Source organism: Barbus barbus (genome assembly GCF_936440315.1).
Source record: "Barbus barbus genome assembly, chromosome: 33".
Classification (NCBI taxonomy): Eukaryota; Metazoa; Chordata; class Actinopteri; order Cypriniformes; family Cyprinidae; genus Barbus; species Barbus barbus.
Window position 1 is genome coordinate 13,665,657 of NC_136761.1, and position 20,853 is coordinate 13,686,509.

Here is a 20,853-nt window from a genome sequence, read left to right on the forward strand (position 1 = left end):
ACAATGAATCAAGATGCATCTTCCTGCGCTTTCTCAATCAATCTATTGTAAGCGTAACCTAATTAACATGAACACAGCAGCACTGCGAGATGTTTTCCTACCCAAAGATATATTCAACAAATCAGCAGATAACGATGAACTCATTAACTAACAAGGTCTTGTGAGGAATATCGATCGCTGCGATTTGGAAGTTCCTTCGGGGCGTTCAGGGTGCTTGATCCCATTTATTGTCGGTGGTGCTCAGTGGCTCACGTACATCTGGCCCAGTCCATCCACACCCATTTAGCCCAAGAGTTCTCCACTCCTCTGAATAAGAGGTGTGTTGATTCATTTAATCAGTGTCTGAGTCATGGAGGGGTGGGAGGATGGGAAGGAGAAGAGCGGCCTAAGGCCAGTCTTCTGAATTTAAATACAGGGCTGAAGATTGAACTCGCTCGCTCTCCGCCTCTCATTCGCATTTAGCTTTGCCCTGCTACTCCTTGAGATTACTGAGGGCATTATTGAGATTGTTCTCCTTTTAGGCAACTCTAGCGACTGCGGCAAGCAACTAGTTTGGCTTTGTTTGTAGAGTTTCACATCAGTGCACCATTTTCCATGCAGCATAATTTCTCTTGAAGATAAAAAGAATTAATATTCACCAAACTTGGTCTATTTTACAGTTAATCAAAGGATAAAACAAAAAGAGTAATCAAAAAGTTTATTAGGCACAGAAAAATACAAAGACTTTGGTCTTGAGACTGACACCAAATCAAAGCCTGTTTTTCTTTTATAGTTTCATACCAAAACAAATATTGCAAGTGTTACAGTGAGTTTGCATAGGCATGAAGAATGGAAGGAAAAACAAAAATCAGACAGTAACAGGCAATATCAAAGCCCTTAGTGTGAAATATATAAAAGTCTTCTCGTAAAATACACTTAAATGTTTTTAAAAATACACAATAGTCATCTAGAAAAGGGGGGACGTACATATAAACTGTGAGGGAATCCCCGAAATTTAATGTATGCCCCTACCTGTCCTCAGGAAGAAATCTTGTGTAAAGACTGAGCAGATTAATGCATTCGTGTGTAAAAATATAACTTTTGCTATATAGACCTTAGTGCACTCAGCATAGCCACTGCTTATGGAAAAATATTGGCATATTGGTGACTAAGGTACAGGAATGCGTTTAAATGTGTACTCGCTAAATCTGACTGATTTTAAGGCTCAATCTACTTCTGAAGTATAATCTACTGAAATGCGGTAAAGGCTGCTTAAATACTATCCATTGCTTTGAACTCGCTCAGGGCCTGCACAGGGTTGATGTGCTTCTTTTGAGAGGACCGCTTCACTTTGTTGGTCTGACCATCATCTTGCTGCTCGCGTTTGACCAGCGGTTTTTTCTCAGGAGCTTTCATCTTCCAGGAGATGGCGGGCATGTTGAGGTTTTGCATTCCTTGAGACTTCTGGTACTTGGTGGAGGCCACGTAGGAGGCCTTCACGGTGGACACCACAGAATTCATCAGATTCTTGGCCGCCTGAATCAGAGACATAGCACTATCCACCTGAAAATTGAGATGAAATTGAAAAGACCTTTAGAGGAGTTCCCACACTTTCTAAACAGTGAATTTGCATTTCCATGACCATTTGATTATTGGATATGGATTTCTCTTTTATAGAATTTGATGGAGATGACAGACAGATTTCAGCTTGTATGTCAGACACTAATCTTCTGAACAAATAGATTTAAATGATTATAATAACCTACAAATGTCTGCAGGTATGTTCTACACTATAAAGATGAAAATATTTAAATGTATATTCATTGAAGAATTTTGAAAGATTATTAATTTCCACAATGTTACATTTTTCAGGTTTTCAAAGTCTGCAGAAACCCTTTATTTAACCCCAAATTTACGTCCGTTAATTTACATCTGGTTGTAAATTAAAGGACATCTTTGCAGGTAAAACACTTCAAAAACAACATTTGCTTTTACTGGCCTTAAGATTTTGACAATACAAATAAAATCAGAGATCATCTAAATACAAACCCTTATATATGCAACATATTTAAGGTTAACAAACTAAAATTACACAAATTGCAACTTAGTGTAAAATAGGCAAGCTGGAAATACTACTGAGCTGTAAAACAAAAACAGGAAAATAAATGAGCTTAGTTGTTCTTGTCATGGAGGTATGGATGGATGAAAATAACAGTAATTTTATTTTGCTTCAGATAATTAGGTTTTTCGCCACAGAGGCACAAGTCTGTCTGTCCTTTTCTTCCTCTCGGTAAATGAGGACTTACCCCAGACACCACAAGCTCTCCGCCCAGATTCTGCACCTCTGCTTTGACTTTACTGCAGATATTGAGCTGGTGACAGTACAGGGCGATACGCTGCAGATAGGCCAACAGATCCTGCTTGCACGCTGAATCTGGACACTACAGAGAAAGAGAAAGAGCCGGCAGTTACTTTCTGTCAAACAATCGTTTTTTCCACACTGATTATGGGGGAAAAACTGTGTAACATTTAAACATGTTGAAAGTGCTACTATAAGAGTTACTGGCAGATGAAAAAAATTGCCAGAATATTTCAAAAACGGACATGCGAGGGGGGCAGGGACGTGTGGAAGCGTGTGAAAGATGGGCGTTCAGATTCATTCGTGGCGCTTTGAGACGTAGACTCTGTGTGGGCCTAATGATACAGATGCACTATTTAATAAACCTGACAAGAAAACACGTCGAGACGGATGGTGAGTCAGACAAGCGTCTGTACAGAAATACTTCGACTGATATCTAAAATGAAAAGCAGGTTCAACACGCTGGTTGTTTTGAGGATCTTTGACTGTTGCCTGCAGATACCCTAACGCTCCATAGCCACCTGTCCAGCTGCATGTGCAAGTCAAATTCACTCGGTTCTCCATCGTGGCAGGTGATCAGGCCCACCGAGGGCTCACAGCCAAACTGTCCTTTTCAATTTACCATAAGGAAAAGAAAAAACCTTGTACATCCATCAGAAGAAAACGGCCCTCTATGTGCTTGCTCTTTAGGAATATTTGAGAGGTATAAACCCATCCACAGTTCAAGAGTCACAATTTGCAAATTTCTCACCCAACAGTTGATCTTGCATCAACAGCTAGCTTATTACTAATTCTCAACTTCAACATTTACTAATTTAGGTATTTGCACATGTGTATTCAGGATGAAAATCTGATGCTAAGTGGTAAAGAACCTAAACACCAAGATAGAGCTGTTAATGGCACCCTATAATTAAGTGCCCTAATTTCATGGCACAAAAACTAGCAGTTTTTTCAAACATTGTAGAAGTGCTCATTTGATGGATGCAGTTGCAGTGGGTAAATCTGAGGACAACTTCTTGGGATTTAGCGTGTTGACGGTTACTGCCAAACTTTTTAGCATGCAAAAGCACAACGCACACTGTCAGCACGCTAAAAATGTTGAATTTGCATCTTTCGTTCCCTTCAAAGCACCTCGGCTGCAACACAGAATAAAAAAAATTAGTCCTGCTCACTAATCAATTAGTTGACTAGTACTATTCATTCCTATGCGTGTAAAATAAAAAGATCCAAACGACTGGATTCATCACTAGCTCCATTTACCAGTCGTTGGTGCAGTAAAAAGCACAGTACTCATTTTTCCCCACAGTTTGGCCATTCAATATCAATACATCTCGATGTTTCACCAGTCTCCAAGGTAACAATAGTTTCTTCACAGTTATAATGTTCAAAGAGTCTGGCCCCCCATTGTTGCTCTGAACAAGCAGGACTTGAGGGTGCCTGCACATAATTACACCAAGCCAGCTTCCCAACAGTGCCTTCATCTCAATAACTCTGCCCCAAATGCCATAAAGCATTTGGGAAAATGTCAAATTTCCATTATTTTAAACAACATCTAGACTGCAGATGCATACTTAAGTTGCTTAGGGCTGAAAAGACACTCACAGATGTCATACGCATAATTCTGCCACGCAAAATGCATCGATTACGATTGTATGTAAAATTCTGGTGCACGTAATTTAAGAATCTAATAATCATTAATGATAATTAATTTAATAATCATCATTCTGTCTATACACCGCACTGAGAGAGAAGGGCAGATAGACAGGCACAGGCTGTTAGAAACTAGACGACAGGGAGACAAAGGGAGATGGGAGACCAGTGGACGAAAAGGGAGTGGGATACCAAGAAAGAACTGGTGAGAAACGGGAAGACAGTGATGAAGAGAGCAACAGGCTGCTCGTCTTTCAAGACAGAGTGAGAATTAGCTACCATTTGATCACAGCATTTCCCTGAAGTTTTGCTTGTTAACTGTAAAGTGTGAGCTTTACATGCTCCTACGGAAATGTAACAATGTAAAACAGTTCTCAAATTGTGTGCATAATCGTGTATATTAATAAATGCACATTAACAAGCAAAAAATTGAAAATACATATTTACATACACTAACAATTAGAAAACATAGTAAAAACACAGGAATTTTCATTTTTAGGTGTGCACTTCCTGCTATAATGTGCTATAAAAAGGCACTTTCAAGGCCTAAGGAAAAAGTCTGCTCGGCATCTACTTTCCCTACAGTATTACATCATTTGCTGACTCTATGACTGCAGGATACTGTAAAAGCATTTGTGCCAAGGGTTGGAGGAGAGGATTCCATTCACAGCAATACAAAGCAAGAATTTTCTTGCCTTTAAGGGCTTCTCACCCCAACATCTGGCGTGTTGATCCAGCAACAAGTCTGGCTATGCTGTGATCCCCAGCAGCACTGCTGGAATATTCAGCGGTGTAGCTCTGACTGCTTTGGCGTTCGCCGTTTCCACTCCAGCTGGCTCAAAGCATTCTGGGATTTGTAGTAAAGATTATCCAGCTGGGCACATCATCACTCCCCAGAGGGAAGTCAGGATGCCTGGGCATGTCTGGGCAGAACTTCTCCCTCTCTCTCGCTCCTCATAAAGAGCCAGCAGGGGCACAGGAGCGTCCTTATTCAAGCACAGAAAGCCAGAGCATCCACCTCTCGTTATTCTCATTCCAGCAGTCATTAATAAAGCCCCAAATTTTTATCAATCACCGAGCTGCTTTTCTTCCCTAGATCTCGAGAGCTTACTGCAGAGGAAGTCAGACAAACAGCAGAACGAGAAAGGGAGAGGGTGAGAGAGCGAGAGAGGACAGCAGTGGTGAATCAGAACAGAGCCCTGCTAAAATGAAACCTGCTAAGCATACCAATTAGAGGCTCGACTCCTGTTTGAGACAGCTCGAATTGGCCCTTTGAAAGCATCACTTGTGCATGCTCAGCTGCTGAATTCATCCAAGTTGAACAGGAAATGCAGCCTGCTTGCCTCGACCTAGACGCATGTGAATACATGATGCACGTCAAACAAAAGTCCTCCCTGCTTTCCTCAATATTTTTTTCCTCCACCTGCACCATGCAGATCACATGTGGTTCTGCAGATGCGGTTGATTTGGGGGGCACTTTGCGGTGAAGGGATGCACTAAGACAGCCTTTTTTTTTTTGGAGAAGTACAGTGTCCAGTAAGTCCCTTATCAGGCTGGACCAAAAGCTTATTCTGCATTTACCCATCACTCCATTAAAAATAAGCAACATTTGAGAAGTGTGTTCTTAGGAAACTCATCTAACCCTAGAGTACATACTGTAGCATAACCTTACCTTCAACTTCAGCCCCACTTCAACTCCTTAAGTAATGTACATGCAAGCACTTAAGGGATATTACCTTGCCTGGTCACAAACTTTGGATTCTGTGCAGCAGGAGTTTCCTCTAATTTTTTATAATATTATTATTCTTATTATCATTTCTTATTCATTTTAATAATTAAATTTTTCTTTTCTTATAATTGTTATTTTTTTAAATTTACTTCAAAAGGACAACTGAAATAAACTAAGAAATACACGTTTTACTACTCAGAGGACGTTGGGTTTTTCTTTTTACAGGAATCAGTGAAAGAAATCTTTTACTTGTATATGCCGGCTAATAATGCATGTGGTGTTGAAAAGCAATGAGCTCTCTTTAAAGGGCACTGCTTTTCTAATATGACAATGAGTTTATGATCAAGTGAAGTGTTAAAGAGAGGCACTTTTAGCACCTTAGTTACACAAGGTGATAGAAAATGTGTCGCCATTACATTTATCACATGCATCAGCAAAAAGAGGTGAACTAATGCTAATGAACTGACCTAGATAAACTCAAATGCATGCTACACAATTTATGAAGCTGGGAAAGATGCTAAGTGTTAAAATTCAGCACAATTCAGTTACCTTAAAAACATATTTCCCTTTGACTTTTTATTTCATAGGATCTTTGAAAATGGCATCTAAATAGGGGTTAAAGTTTCACAGGAAAAACAAAAAAACAGTCGTACAGGTTTAAAACGACAAGTGATGATTTTCATTTTTGGGTGAACTATGTCTTCAAGTATAATATGTAACTGCCATAGTGAGCAACTTCCACTGTGCATATTCATGAAAATTGCAATGCTGAGAAAAAAATAAAAAGTTATCTCTGTAAATGTGTACATTATTGTGCAAATACACTGCTGTCCTCTGGCATGGAGGCTGCAATAGCTGTGTGAAACCATATGCAAATTCAAAAAACGGCAAACTACACTGAGAAAACCATTCAAAACAATGAAAACAAGGGGGCAGCCACTATAGGGACTGATGAGCGGAAGAGAATGCAGGTGTTGGAAAATATAATGGATTTCACACCTCAACGTTAAAAATATCCTGCTATAAAAGTAGGAAGGTCAGGCCGCATAGAAAATGTCACCTGGCCTGCTGAATTCCATTCTAAATGGGCGGCAGTAGTAGAACAGCATGAGCAGGGTTCTGACCTTTCTCAAAAACATCAGGGAGGAGAAATGCCAGATTCCCGTATTCACTGACATAGCAGCATTTTAATATAGAGCAGCCCTGATTATAAATGGAGCTTCTTGGTTGATGCATTCTTTTGTGGGTTATGCCCACTAAAGCCCGAGGAGATATTGATACGCTGCTCGCTGCACTCCTCTCAAGAGGGGATGGAATGAGGTGTGTGTTTTCTCTCTACTAAACAGAGCAGATGACATATGGAGGTGATTAGAGCAGTGATGAAATTGTTATGCCCACCCAAAGGTCTTCTCTGAGAGAATTTCCATAGATATGATTACCTGGTGTTCATATGTGGTGTCCCAAACCACAGAAAGAGTTACCAAATGTTACTGACATCAAGCCAGCATCTGAAATTTCAAGAGGGACACGCTAACCACATTTAACACAAGCACTCCTAAATGGTTTCATTTTCACCTCCAAATAAAAGACAGCTACTTTGGCTATAAACAAAATCTTCACCAAATATTAAAAAAAGGAAGTCAATATCTGGAGTTTTTTTTATTTATTTATTTTTTTAAATCAAGTGGGGGAAAAAAGGGGAAAAGAAAAAAGGTTCCAAGTGGGCTGCAAAAAAATCTAACAATCTCCAGAGGTTAAAAAAAATCTCAAAAGGAAAAAAGGTGCCAAGTGGGCTGCAAAGAAATAGAAGAAAAAAATGCAAGTAAATCTCCAGAAGTGTAAGAACACATCTGCCACAAAACTTTAGTCCATCTGAAGGAAGAACTGAATCTTCATTTAAAAAAAAGAAAAAAAAAGAAAAAGAAAACTGTCTGCAGTAAGCAAACTTCATCTTCTATAAACATCTGCTGGAGACAGTTTGAAAACAGTGCAGGTGAAGATTTGACGTACTGACTGTGACCCTTTGAAGAAAAGTTTCTGGACCGCAAACTTGATCTCCCAGCATCTCTCAGGTGTGAACTCATTCTAGATTGTTTTTACTGGCTGTGCAAGCTCCATGCTGAAATACAGAGTGGTGGATGCAACAGCAATAAAACTCGTATCCTGCACAGATTCGCAAACACAAACATTTGCGCAAATTGTCTTTCTACAGAGGCGAAAGTAGAAGGCCAGAGAATTCAGCCCACTCAGTCATCAGTATTTAACGTACAAACTGGAAACTGCAAAGCACCCAAGGCAATCGAAGGTTCATTTTAAAAGCACCTGTTAATATCAAAGTCATTTTTTACCAAGATAAAAGATTAATCTATAGTTTCTTTAATAGAGAGAACTCTAATGCACTTGGAGAGAGGAACGTCTCTTCATGTGGCTAATGTGTTTTATATTGCGTTTAAATGGTCAGGCGGCGCCCTTTTTTTTAAACTGCTAAATATAAAGCCATCATGGACCATGATAATCAATCAAGTGGCATTTGAAACAGAACAGAGTGATGATCTTGCTCCTATCCAACCAATTACCCAAAGCAAAAAATAAAAAAATAAGAATAATATTTGCAAGTGCCAATTCTATCTCAGTCTATTAAAGTCCTGATGTAGAATCAGAGAAGACTCAAACTCACTCATTATGATGGGGGACAAAAACATGATTAGATCAACAACTCAAATGTAAGTTTTCTGATAAAATAACAGATATGAATCTTGTGCCTTATATGTGCATCACCAAGGCAATTGAGTAGCCACAGCATGACGTAGCAAAAGCCGCCAAAACGCCTGCCAAATAGAGACAACCACTACCCTAACAGTTATTAATAGGACTGCCTGCTCCAAAGCATATTTACAAGCACCTATTTCACACAGTTTATACTGAGACCATTAAACGATTTTTTACATTTCACCAAATTAAAAATGCTACTCTGAAATGTAGTGCTGTGAAATTTTCATTTGACTGAAAGGAACTAGAAAACATCACGGATACATTACAAACATAGCAATAATGTTTAAAAATACATCTCAATAGATTGCGAAATACATTTTGATAATATTCTTTAAAGAAAAAAAACCCTGAGAACTGACAGTTCTGCTTCAGGTTGTTCAGGTTAGCTGGATAACGCCTACACACTACAATTGTTAAATGCTGCCATGGAACTGGACTGAGATCAAAACAACATCCAAGACATTTTTTGTTCTTGAGCCATGCAACAATTTATTTGGCCCTTGGATCACTGTCCTGCTTGAAAGATGAACTTTCTTCCTAGGCTTTTTCAGCAGACTGAAAGAGTTCTTGTTTTCACAGCAGAATGTGATGGACAACTTTTCCTATCTATATGTCTGGGTGGTTTGTTGCATCAACTTTCACACAACTGAACCAACAGTGCTCACTGGGACACTCGAATAGAGTTTTCAACTTTTTAACGTATGGATTTATTTCTCTCTCCTATACTACCTTCAGTTTTTTTCACAGCAGTCCTTCAGATTCACAAGATTTGATTCACATGTTTTTTTTTTAACAAATGAGCTCTCCACGATCTCTGAGATCACGGAGTAAAGATTTTTAAAAAGATCTTAGATTCAGACCAATTTGCTAACGAATCACAAATTGATTTGTGAACCCTTCTTACTAACTCACTGAAGATAATTGACTGAGAAATTTATTCACAAACCAAACATTATGGCTTACAATCAAGTTTTATGCTATACAAGAGCTGATAAATATTTGACAAAAAGTAACTTCCCAAGTTTACCCAAGTAAAAAAAACACCAGTTTTTGGTATTTCCATGACTGTGGGAAGCCTTGATTCATCTCAATAATGTTCTCCACCTTTGGGGATTTAAGGAAATTTTGTAGCCATCTTAATGATTCACATGTAGAAAGCAATCTTGTCATTAATTCACTTGCTTTTCCAACTGTGTAAACTTAGAGCTGCTACAACACAGGAACTGAATACTCAAAAAAGAAAAAAAAAGAAGAAAAAAAACTGAGAAAAACATTTATAGCATTTGCAATTGAGTAAACTGGCTGAAGGTCTTAATACCTTGGAATTAATACTTCCGCAAGGCAATTCATACTTCATGTCTAAAATGTTTCAATTACCCAATTCAAACATTGCTAACAGTCTGCCATTATGCCACAAAACCAGGAGTCTCAACCAGGCTGGTGGGCATCATGTAAGGTACCAACCTTTGAAGTGCTGAGCTGAGAATTTGTGGGATCGCATCTTGATTTTTAATTTTTTTTTGCTCTTCTACTGTAGAGAAGGAAATTTACAGGCCTGTCACCGGTTAAGCAGCCAGAGGCCAGAACTGGGATTAATCCAACCTGTGGTGGTGCCTATGGATCACCATAAATCTTCCCTGATTGAATGTAAATTGGAAAACTATGTATGTCGGTATACATCACTGGCATAAGCACGTGCTGCTGCCCGCAGGTCTGCCTCGCTGAAATATGCAGACCTAGTGTTGCACGATCGCGTGTGCCGGTTTCATGCCTTCATGTGCATGCATGTAGGGCACAATATTTATGGGCAGTGTGGTGGCTTACACATTTGCATTACTCAATTACACTGCATTATTTGCTCAGTACTGTGCTCACACAAAATCCTCACAAGTTGCCCCTGCAGAATCTGCTCATAAATTCTTAATAAACTGCAGTGCAGACCTTTGTGTGGCAATGACCTAAATCCTGCATTCTCCTCATCCATGCACTACACTCATTTCTTTAAAATTTAATCAAGCTGTTACAGCCATTAAACTGATTATTAAACCTGCCCGAACATTTCTGGCAGCCCTCTGCAATGATCCAAAAACATCTACATACAATCGCTAGATGTTTTGAGATGGATTCAGAAGGCCTGATTCTCAGACAAGACGCACCACCCGCTGATTTTTAAAAGGCCACCCACGCTATCCGCTTGGGTGCCGTTGTCTTGTTTGCATCCTTGTTTGGCTTCTAGATGCAGAGGAGTATTTTTTGTCACATCCTCATTTTGATTAGTTAGGTTTAAGTAGTCAAGCTTTCTGCTAGCATGCATTTGAGAAGACTTACGCAATACAATTAATTCTTTCAGCATTGTTTTGTTTTTTCTCATATCTTATTTCCCCCATTCTGCATCATCTTGTTTACCTGTACAAGGTTTCTAAAGAATGCTGTTTTTGGCATATTCAACTTTCACTGATATTTTTCTCTGTTGGCAATCTCAGATGTAACAAAAGTACATGACATGACAAACTAGACAAGCAGTCTGGAGTGATGCTATAGCCCACCGCTGTGTATTCTGTGGCAGGGCTTTGAAATGACAAAGAGAGAAAGGAGGACAGAGAGTAGGGGGAGGAGTGCCACGATTATTTGCTTTCCATCCCTCCGCAGGCTCCTCTCAATCTGATGATTCATCCTTCTGTATAAGAAACTGCTTCCCTTTGTTCATTTTTCAGCAGTTAGCCTCGTCTGCACACACGAAGGTGTGAGCAGCAGTCTAAATATAGTTTGGCATAAATATACATATATACACGTTAGGGGTGGCACGGTTCGCGGAAAAAAACCGAACCGCACGGTTCTCCACACACGGTTCGGCACGCGCTAGGACCGCGGTTCAACTGAATTCTGACAACGCATGTGGTTTGTTATAAATAACACGTAAAACAAATAGGGTTCGGCTAATGTATGTTTCTGTTAATGGATGCGCATTCTGGCTTCCCAGTACATTATAACAACAGCGATGAGAAAGAAAAAAAAAAAAAAAGTGGACAAATCATTCACTCTTGTTCAATGCGAGTGCCGTATGCTGGAATATGAGCATTTATTCCGTCATCACCCGGTGCTGATAGCGCGCGCACAGGTGAGACCTGAACAGCACACGTTGATATCGGTGTTTAGACTAAAGTCATGTAAGCTTTGCCAGCTCAAATATTTAAGAGCCAGAGGACGCGAGCTCGCGCGCGCAGTGAGAAGATTTGTGCGTGCGCTCATCAGAAGCGCACAAACCTGCGCCTCAGAACGCGCGCAAATATGAAGCTCTCTTTGAAGTATTGTGTTTTAATGGATAAATTCACACAAAATTCTGTCAAAATGCCCGTCTTGGTAAGTATCCTATAGCAGACATAGCCGGCTGGGTGTACAGTATCACTGCTTTCTCTTAAAGTGACAGTTAATATTAAATAAACAGCAACAACAAAGAAATCACTCACTGCTCTTGATTGAATCGCTTTTGTAACTTTAATAAAGAGTAATCTTTAATTTATACAGTCAAATATGCAATGCTGTTTTACCTTTGATTACTTTAATCGTACTTCAATTTTTGTACCTAAAAAACCCCCTGAAAATCACTGATTATTTTATTTGTATCTTTACTCTATTGTATTTTTATTTGTGCTGTTGCTTGTAGTTAAAGGTCTGCTTTTATTTGTGTACACTCACAATGAAAACAAAACAGATTGTATATATATAACATGTAATAATATTTAGCATTTTCACATCAAAATAAAAGAAACTGAGCAAAGTAGATGTCTTTTTTTTCCCTGTTGTACCGAAATTGTATCGAACCGTGACCCCCGAACCGAGGTACGTACCGAACCGTGACATCTGTGTACCGTGCCACCCCTAATACACGTGTGTGTGTGTGTGTATGCATGCATGCATATATATATATATATATATATACACATACATATATATACACATACATATATATATATATATATATATATATATATATATATATATATATATACACACACATACACACATATATAAATAAATAAAAGAAAAAGAAGGCTTCCACCTGGTAATTATGCTGCTAATTAAAGACAAATCACACTTAATGGATTCAGGTCTCACTTGGGGCTTTCCATCCCTCATTCCTTTCAATTTTTCTTCACCTACTGCCCTCAATTCCTCTATTTGTAGGCAGGACAAGAGGAGGGGGGACCATTCGGGACTGAGCTGGGCGGGTTTGGGCTGCATGTCAGGAGTTGCTCACACCTGTTTAAAAGCAGGGGTCACACTAGGACAGACACATCTCCCACAACCAATGAACTTGCTAATGCATACAGCAATCCCAACTTGCACTCACACGGCATACAAAATTAATTTTACCAAGTACTGAATATGAATAAAAGCCATGTCTGTTTTTGAGAAAGGTGTAGAGAGATGAAGACTTGCTTGTTATTTATTGTTATATTTGAATTTCAAATATTAAAATACAATAAATAATAAAAACTATGTAAAAACATTAGCAGCAGTAGTAGTAATACAATTAAATTTTGAATCCTAATTATAATATTGTTATTAAAGAATATATTTGAATAAACCGTAAAAACAAGAATTGTAAATGATGACCAGTGAAATCGCATCACGCCTGTCTTTGGCACGTGTGGTGAAGTTCATTTTAAATGCTTCCTACACGCAAATCAATCCCATTACTCAACAAATTGACAGGTTCAGAATAAATGGCCACCATTTATAAACAATGCATTTTCATTTATGTGCCAGTGTGCGCAGATAAGCAAACATCCACAGAGACACACACAAGCACCGGCACAGTACCCATCTGTTTTCTGCAGGGAATATCATTGTATTCACGGCACTGAATAAGCAACATCAAAGACTTTGCAGGACGTGGCTGTCTATAAAAGCTTTCACCGTCTCTGAACCGGACATTTAGTATTCCTCTCCAATTGGGTCAGCGCAGGTAGCCTTACAACAGACTTGAAAAGTGGAGCTGCTTCACGTCGGATCAAAGTGCAATCTAAATAAAATATCAAAAGTGCAGAGCTTCCGTTTGCATGAAGGCTGCTTATTATGCAAGTTTATGTTAAAGGAATCTTTTTGAAAGCACACTGCAGATGTTCACAGGCATGGCTAATTAACAGCCATAACCATGCGGCAAATAGGATAACGCCACGTATCTTTACATTCCCTCCCTGGGTGCTGCACTGCGCTGCATGAGCAAAACGTGCTTGCAAATGCAAGAACTCAAGAAATTAACATCTAGCTAGACCCTGAGCTTCACAAATTCTCACCGCTAACCCTTTAGCTTAATGCAGTTCAAAGTGTAAAAATGTCTTAGTTCTCAAAAACACTATGAGTGCTATTGACATGTCAAACTGGTAGTCTGCATGCTGCATGGTGATGTTAGCACAGCGTGACGCACTCTTTTAATAAAATGACAAACTGAGAGGAGAGGCCTTCGTGGACAGATGAGTGATGGGTGATGATTCCGCCATGCAAAACCCCCTTCCCGAGCTCAAAATCTCTCTTTCAACAACGCTATTGAGAAGACAAGAAAAATCTGAAAGAACCCTTGCAGCACATATGCCAGTTTGATGTTTACTGGAAATTTTCCCATATTATTTGCACGAAGCCTGTGAACCTGTCATTGTCACTCAGCTTCAAGAATAAGAGCAGCTTTCCAAGAAAATAAGAGTCGGACTACGGGGATTGGATTTACAGACCCGTAGTGCCGTCTTTTGCATCATGGTCTCCAATTTTCGAAAGGTGCTGGGAAAAAGCCAGGTATAGGAGTTGGCTGGGTGATAAATTATGCACTGTTGCATTTCACTAGAGTGCTTCATAAGGATTAAGATCCTTAAATGAAAAACAAGCGCATGGATAATTCACCAAGAGAAGAGATCTTTTTTTTCCTACAAAACAGACTTGTGAGTTCAACTTACTTGATCCGCTATAGCGCGGCCCAGCTTGTCCATTCTTGATCCGGCTTCTGCAATCTTCTTCGCAGCACTAATCACATCAGATGTGTTTTTGAATGGTCCTTTACCCCTGGGGAAAAAAACGTAGCAGTTTAATTCACAGTTACTGTTTTGTGTGCCATCTCATGTGACGTGCTAGCAAGTATGTGCGAGCATGGATGATACATGTCAAAACGTCAACACGTTCAACATAAGAATGGGTGGTCAATATTGACAAGGTTGTTGAAAAAAAAAAAACAGGCTTGTTTCACAGCCTCACACTCACAGGAACACAACGCAGCATGAACAGGGATTTTTGGGCAAGAAGAGATCAATTCGCTTCCAATTGATTAATCTCATTAAGGAGGAACATCCCTCTCCAACATGCTTCCATTCACTAGAAGACTTTGAGGGGGGTACGAATGAACGAGATACGCATAGATAGACAGATGGCGTGAGCTAGCAGCAGCTCCCACCCACTTCTGTGATGTCTGGTCAGCGTCCTGGGGTTACTGCCACTTCAGTTCATTTAATAGTTCTGGCCTCATCCATCCCAGTGTCCCATCTCAGTCCACCCCCCCCCGCAGCGCCGTGGTTACGATCTGGCCAGCCATTTGCCAGTTCTGTGTGCCCACAAGGGACTGCAGGGCACAGTTGGCAAGTGGCGCAACCTGGATTCAAAGCTGCTCTCTTCAGGCTAAACCGAACAATCCAACCCACAACAGATGGAATTTTGTGTTTTTGCTCTTCCTCTACACTCACCCCTCCCTATTACTCTCTCTCTTTCTGTGCCGTTCAGACAGGGTCCTCCTGGCAGCACTGCATCTATCAAAACAGTCACAGGAATTCACTAGAGACACGGTCTCAAAAAGAGAATGCACCCCACAAAGAGTGACCAACACTTCTAACATTTTGAAATAAAAAAGGGCGGGTTATTTTGATGTCGCTTTGGTGGAGGCCCACCCGCAACCCGCCCTAGGTGAGAGTGTGGCCACTACAAGGTGACTGTCGAGCAAGGGTGACTTCATCTCACTTGACAATCCCACACTCAGATATGCAAATCTGACTGAGTACCCATGAATTAGCCACTGATACTGGTTGCAGATGGGGGTAGTGCAATTTTTTGTGTGTGTGTGTGTGTGTCATATAACTGCTCAACCACAGCATGCACAGACAGGTGGCTCCAAAATATGTGACACGAATCCAGGCGACGCATGCTTTATTCATGAGCAGAAAGGGACATAAGCAGAATTGGTGGCAAGCCGCTTCTCTGCAGATATTGAGGCCGGATAAAGGCTCCCGAAATCAATTTCCTCTTTATAGCATTAACCTTCATGGTACTGTGTACCCATCCAAGGTCGAGGGGCAATAATTTGGCCGTGGACTGAATTAACTTGCCAAGACCTTCACTCAGCACATTTCTGCAGGTGACACATCAGCACCGATTGCCATTTTTCATGCAAATGCCATCAAATCTGTGCAACCACACTGACAGATGTACTGCAGCCTTGTTGCTTTTTACTCGAGACAATGACAGATTTCTGGGGACCTTCAACGAGAGGTATGAGTGTCACCTTCAACGAAAACAATACCATTCTCCTGCCTAAAACACAAAACAGCTGACACATACATCATGTTTAGGACTTTAATGAAAATAGTTTTACAATTGAATGAACATAATAAATGTACGATATTAATAAATTATAACTTAGTTAAATCTGTGTCAAGGCACAGAAAACCGTTGTGAACCATAAATAAACACCCATTCAACTAGTTTCGTTTCATTTTGTTCCCATATGCGTGTATATATGTAAACGTGTGTGTATTTATTTATTTTTTTAAATACTGTATGCGTTTATTTAAATTACATTTAACAAAACAGACATTATTTTTTAATAATCAAGTTTGTCGTCACCATTTCTATACAAGCTTATCATTAGGCATTATACACAATGTCCTACAGCAACATTACGTTACATCTCAAAGTTTTCTTTTAGTTGAAAACGTGTAATATGTGAGCATATATACACACACACACATATATTTATTTATTTATTATTAGTGCTGGGCAACGATTAATCATGATTAATCGCATCCAAAATAAAAGTTTGTGTACACATAATGTATTAAATGCCGCTCCATCTGAAAGCAGGTGATGGAGATTTACCGCTAATCCAAGAACCGGCTTTACTGACGAGATGCGCATGACAATGGCATGCGATTAATCGTGCAGCCCTAGTATACACGGTTCAAAAAGACATGATTGATTCAGTCAGTGTGGAAGAACTTGACTGGTCTACAGAAAGCCAAGTCCTAATCCCAGCTGAACACCTCTGGTGCTCTAGACCTTGAGCCAAAAACTCATAACCAAACACCAATGACTTGTACATAAGGGTACTGTCATTTTAGACACATCCAAAACTGTTGCAACAGAAATGGAAGTACAATTTTTAAATACATTAATTGTTTCCATCTTTGTTGCCACAGTTTTGCCTTTTTTAGGATTAGGGATTAGTTAAAGGATTAGTTCACTTTTAAAAAAAACTCTGATAATTTACTCAACCCCATGTCATCCAAGATGTCCATGTCTGTCTTTCTTCAGTCGAAAAGAAATTAAGGTTTTTGATGAAACCTTAATTTTTATTAAGGTTCATTATTAAACCTTAATAATGAACTTCAATGGGACCCAAACGGTTCAAGGTCAAAATGACAGTTTCAGTGCAGCTTCAAACGATACCAGACGATGAATAAGGGTCTTATCTAGCGAAACGATCGGTCATTTCAAAAATAAATAAAAAGTTTAACTTTTATAAGCACAAATGCTCGCCTTGCTCTGTTCTGTGATGAGCGTTCGTGACGTCACGTAATACGCAATTACGTGGAAAAGGTCACGGTTGAGGTAGGCGGAAGTACCGAGTCAGTAGGCTTTTTAATATTAAAACACCCAGGATACACACACAAAATGGGCATTTTAAACGATAAACTGACACGAAGACATTTGAATATGTGTATATGGTCCTCCTTCCGCACATTTGTAAACACCGACTCGGTACTTCCGCCTAAGTCAACCATGTCCTTTTCAACGTCATTGCGTATTACGTGACGTCACTAACGCGCATCACAGAACAGAGCAAGGCGAGCATTTGTGCTTATAAAACTTAAACTTTTATTTATTTTTGAAATGACCGATCGTTTCGCTAGATAAGACCCTTATTCATCGTCTGGTATCGTTTAAAGCCCTTTGAAGCTGCACTGAAACTGTCATTTTGACCTTGAACCGTTTGCGTCCCATTGAAGTTCATTTTATGGAGAAATGTTTTCATCAAAAACCTTAATTTCTTTTCGACTGAAGAAAGACATGGACATCTTGGATGACATGGGGGTGAGTAAATTATCAGCAAAAGTTTTTTTTAAGTGAACTAATCCTTTAAGACACTTTTGTCCTTATAGTGTCTATACGTCATTGGTGTTTAGTGATGAGTTTACAAGATGTGCAGCACAGTATGAGTATCGTTACCCTGCTGAAAAAACAAACAAAAAACAATAGAAACCGTCACAGAAATTCTTAGTTTCCATTAAAATAATTACAAAATTCCTTTTTGATTTGGCATTATTCCAATAGGAACTAATGTTGTTTGTTCTATTGGTTGCCACTTGCTAGATTACATCCCACCAATAGAATGCATCAAGTACCAGTAGACACCATTATAGTTCACATTATAAGCCTTAAATCTTTTCTTGCGGAGCAGAAAAGGGCGCGAGACCGTGAGTATAAAAGAGCATTACGAGACAGGCTGCGTGTAAACGGCTCGTCCGTGAGATGCGGGAGACGCACAGCGTGGGGCAGAGCGGAGCGAGTATGAGAAGCATTCAGAGACACAGGCTTTGTGTGTCATGTCTTGTGAATTAGCGAACAAACTTATTTCAAATGAATCTGTTGGGGAGATAAAACGTTCATGTAGCCTACTAATAAAAACATCTAAAAATTTATCTTTTGTAGCAAATTAGCTCAAAGTGAGACGAACAATCATAACTGGTTGTTATCAATTATATATTCATCTTCAGGAATTAACTGTAGCATTAATAGTACAATAAAATGATTTATTCGTCCGCAGTACGGACAGTTTTAATCGTCTGTTGACTAAGGAAAATAATTTCTCTGGTCACGAAAAATTATTTCCTCACTAATACATTGCTCATAGAGCATGTAACGAAACCGGAACGTTAATGTAACGAAAACATTACCTTCTGTGAGCCGCAGACATAGACAACCAAGTATGAATACATATGGATGTTTATTAAACTACACTACAGGGGTACATGTAACATTGAACTAGACACAAACATACACACATTAAACATAGATGTCAACGCACGGAAGACACAGACAGACAGACAGACAGAAAGAGAGAGAGAGAGAAAGAGAAAGAGAAAGAGAAAGAGAAAGAAAGAGAGAGAATGAGAATAATGGCAGAATTTGCACATCAGCTAAACACAACCTGTTAGAACCATCAAAGAATTACATCACCTTAATCAAAAGGGGTCGAAGCCTAGAAGCGCATCTAAATAGTTAACAAGCGGTTACTTGCATATTGGTTTTGTTGGTGCTGAGTAAAGTGTCCTGGTGCATGCATAATGCGTAGATTCTTGATGAATTCCTTTAGGAGTGAAAGCTTCGTCATTCCAGCCACTGGTTGATTGGTCCGAAGTTAAATCGCCAAAGTTACTGAGCTCAAAACTGCCAGAAGCACGGACTCCCCCCCCCGAAAGGGGAGTCGCGAGGTTTCCACGGTGATGAGTCTCTCCAGGGCACCGAAGATAAAGAGAAGAACTCGCCTTTTGGGTGTGGGAGAAGTTTTATCTGGTTTCCCTGTAACACCCATTTTGGTCAGTTTGACCAATAACAAGGCACATAGTTTCAGCGGGAAAGTGTTTCTTTGTCTCACTTGACACCTCGTTTGCATGTTTTATGACTGTTCTGCTCAATCGGTGTAATTCTTCCCACAGTACCGTAAGAATAGTATGATGTATTTCATGATGTCACAGTGTACATCATTGTTTGAGAAATAAAGAGCAGATCATTTTGATGTCAAGAAAGAGACATCTAAAAGATATTAAACCAGAGATACATTCATACACCTGAATATGAGTGTTTAGAGCTTACTAATACGAATAACGAGTGGTCAGTAGGCTAATATAATAAGGAAACATACAAACACATGCCTATACCAGATACCTTTGTAACTGATTAATTATGGTCTAAAAGGAAATGTCTCTATGCGTGTGTGTTATGTGTGTTGTACTCGTGGAGGTAGTCCACTGGTCAGCCAGGCTGTTGGTGTCTGGTATCGAGGATCATTTAGTTCTCTGGAATGTGTTTGAAGTCCAATGGAGAGAACAGATAGTAGTCTGTCTAGCATCTTTTTGACAGAGGGGGGACAACCACTGGCAATTTAGCACCCATATAAAGGTAGAATGTGGGGCCAGGCTGTGAAATATATGCAAATGTAAAAAGGCTAAAAGGGTCTCTTAAGACATGAAGTCCCAATGACCATCAAGGACCATAAGCAGATGCTACACTTTTATTCTCCAGTACTGAAAGCAGAACCGATAAGGGAGCTCTTGATGTGTGTTGTGATGCAGCTCTTGCAAATTACCTTTGTTCGTTGTCTGTCATTTTGAAGCTGAAGTTACATACGTTTTTCTTTAGTTTTAATTTGCCTAACTTTCGATCTGACCCTTTTTAAATGGTGGCGTTTACGCAGTTGGCTAGAGCAGTGCTGATCGGGGAGAACGGAGGTGCGCTTACTCTATTGGTTAGTAAGACCGCCACTCAAGGCTGGCAGTCATGCATATGCTCTGAAACAGAGTAACATCGCGTCTACATCGCAGGCTTTGCGATTAGCAAAAGGGTTCTTGGTTAGCATAGGCAGGGAGAAGCGATAGACCAAGACATTTTCCATCTCTGTCTCTCTCGCTCTCTCTCACACACACACACACACACACACACACACACACACACAGAGTGCTCTGGGAGAGCAGATGGCAGTCACTCTCAGGTGTGCGGCCCATGAGCGTGCACTGTCACAGCAAAACGGCCTTTTCCCTGATACTGTCAGCATACAGGGGAGGAATTCAGGTGACCTTTTCTTGCTTTAGCAGCTCCTGCTCTTTGTTGTTTTTGAATCAAATCTTTTTTTAAGAGGTCGAAAGATTTTGTTCCCTTTCAAACCCTTTCTTTGGGATCACATATGATGGAAAGAGAATGAGGCAGGCAAATGAGGCAGGTAAAAAGCCCACGAAAAAAAATCCACAGCTCATTTGCTTCCACTGAGAAGGGAAAAAAGGCTCCATGAGACGGAACAGAGTGCTTGTCTCAGTTAATATTAGACCTTACT

The 20,853-nt window shown here is 39.8% G+C and overlaps 1 protein-coding gene across 1 annotated transcript in view; it reads right to left on the reverse strand.

Moving 5' to 3' along the window:
• Positions 1-683: 683 nt before the first annotated feature.
• The window catches only part of LOC306853183 (catenin alpha-1), a 103,147-nt gene continuing 82,977 nt past the window's right edge, over positions 684-20,853 (reverse strand). Inside the window, exons 16-18 of the mRNA XM_079390397.1 lie at positions 14,441-14,546; positions 2,286-2,420; positions 684-1,542 (exon numbers count right to left, since the gene is read on the reverse strand). Of these exons, the coding sequence (XP_079246523.1) occupies positions 1,252-1,542; positions 2,286-2,420; positions 14,441-14,546 (532 nt within the window). The 3' untranslated portion in view covers positions 684-1,251. The remainder of the gene's footprint in view (positions 1,543-2,285; positions 2,421-14,440; positions 14,547-20,853) is intronic.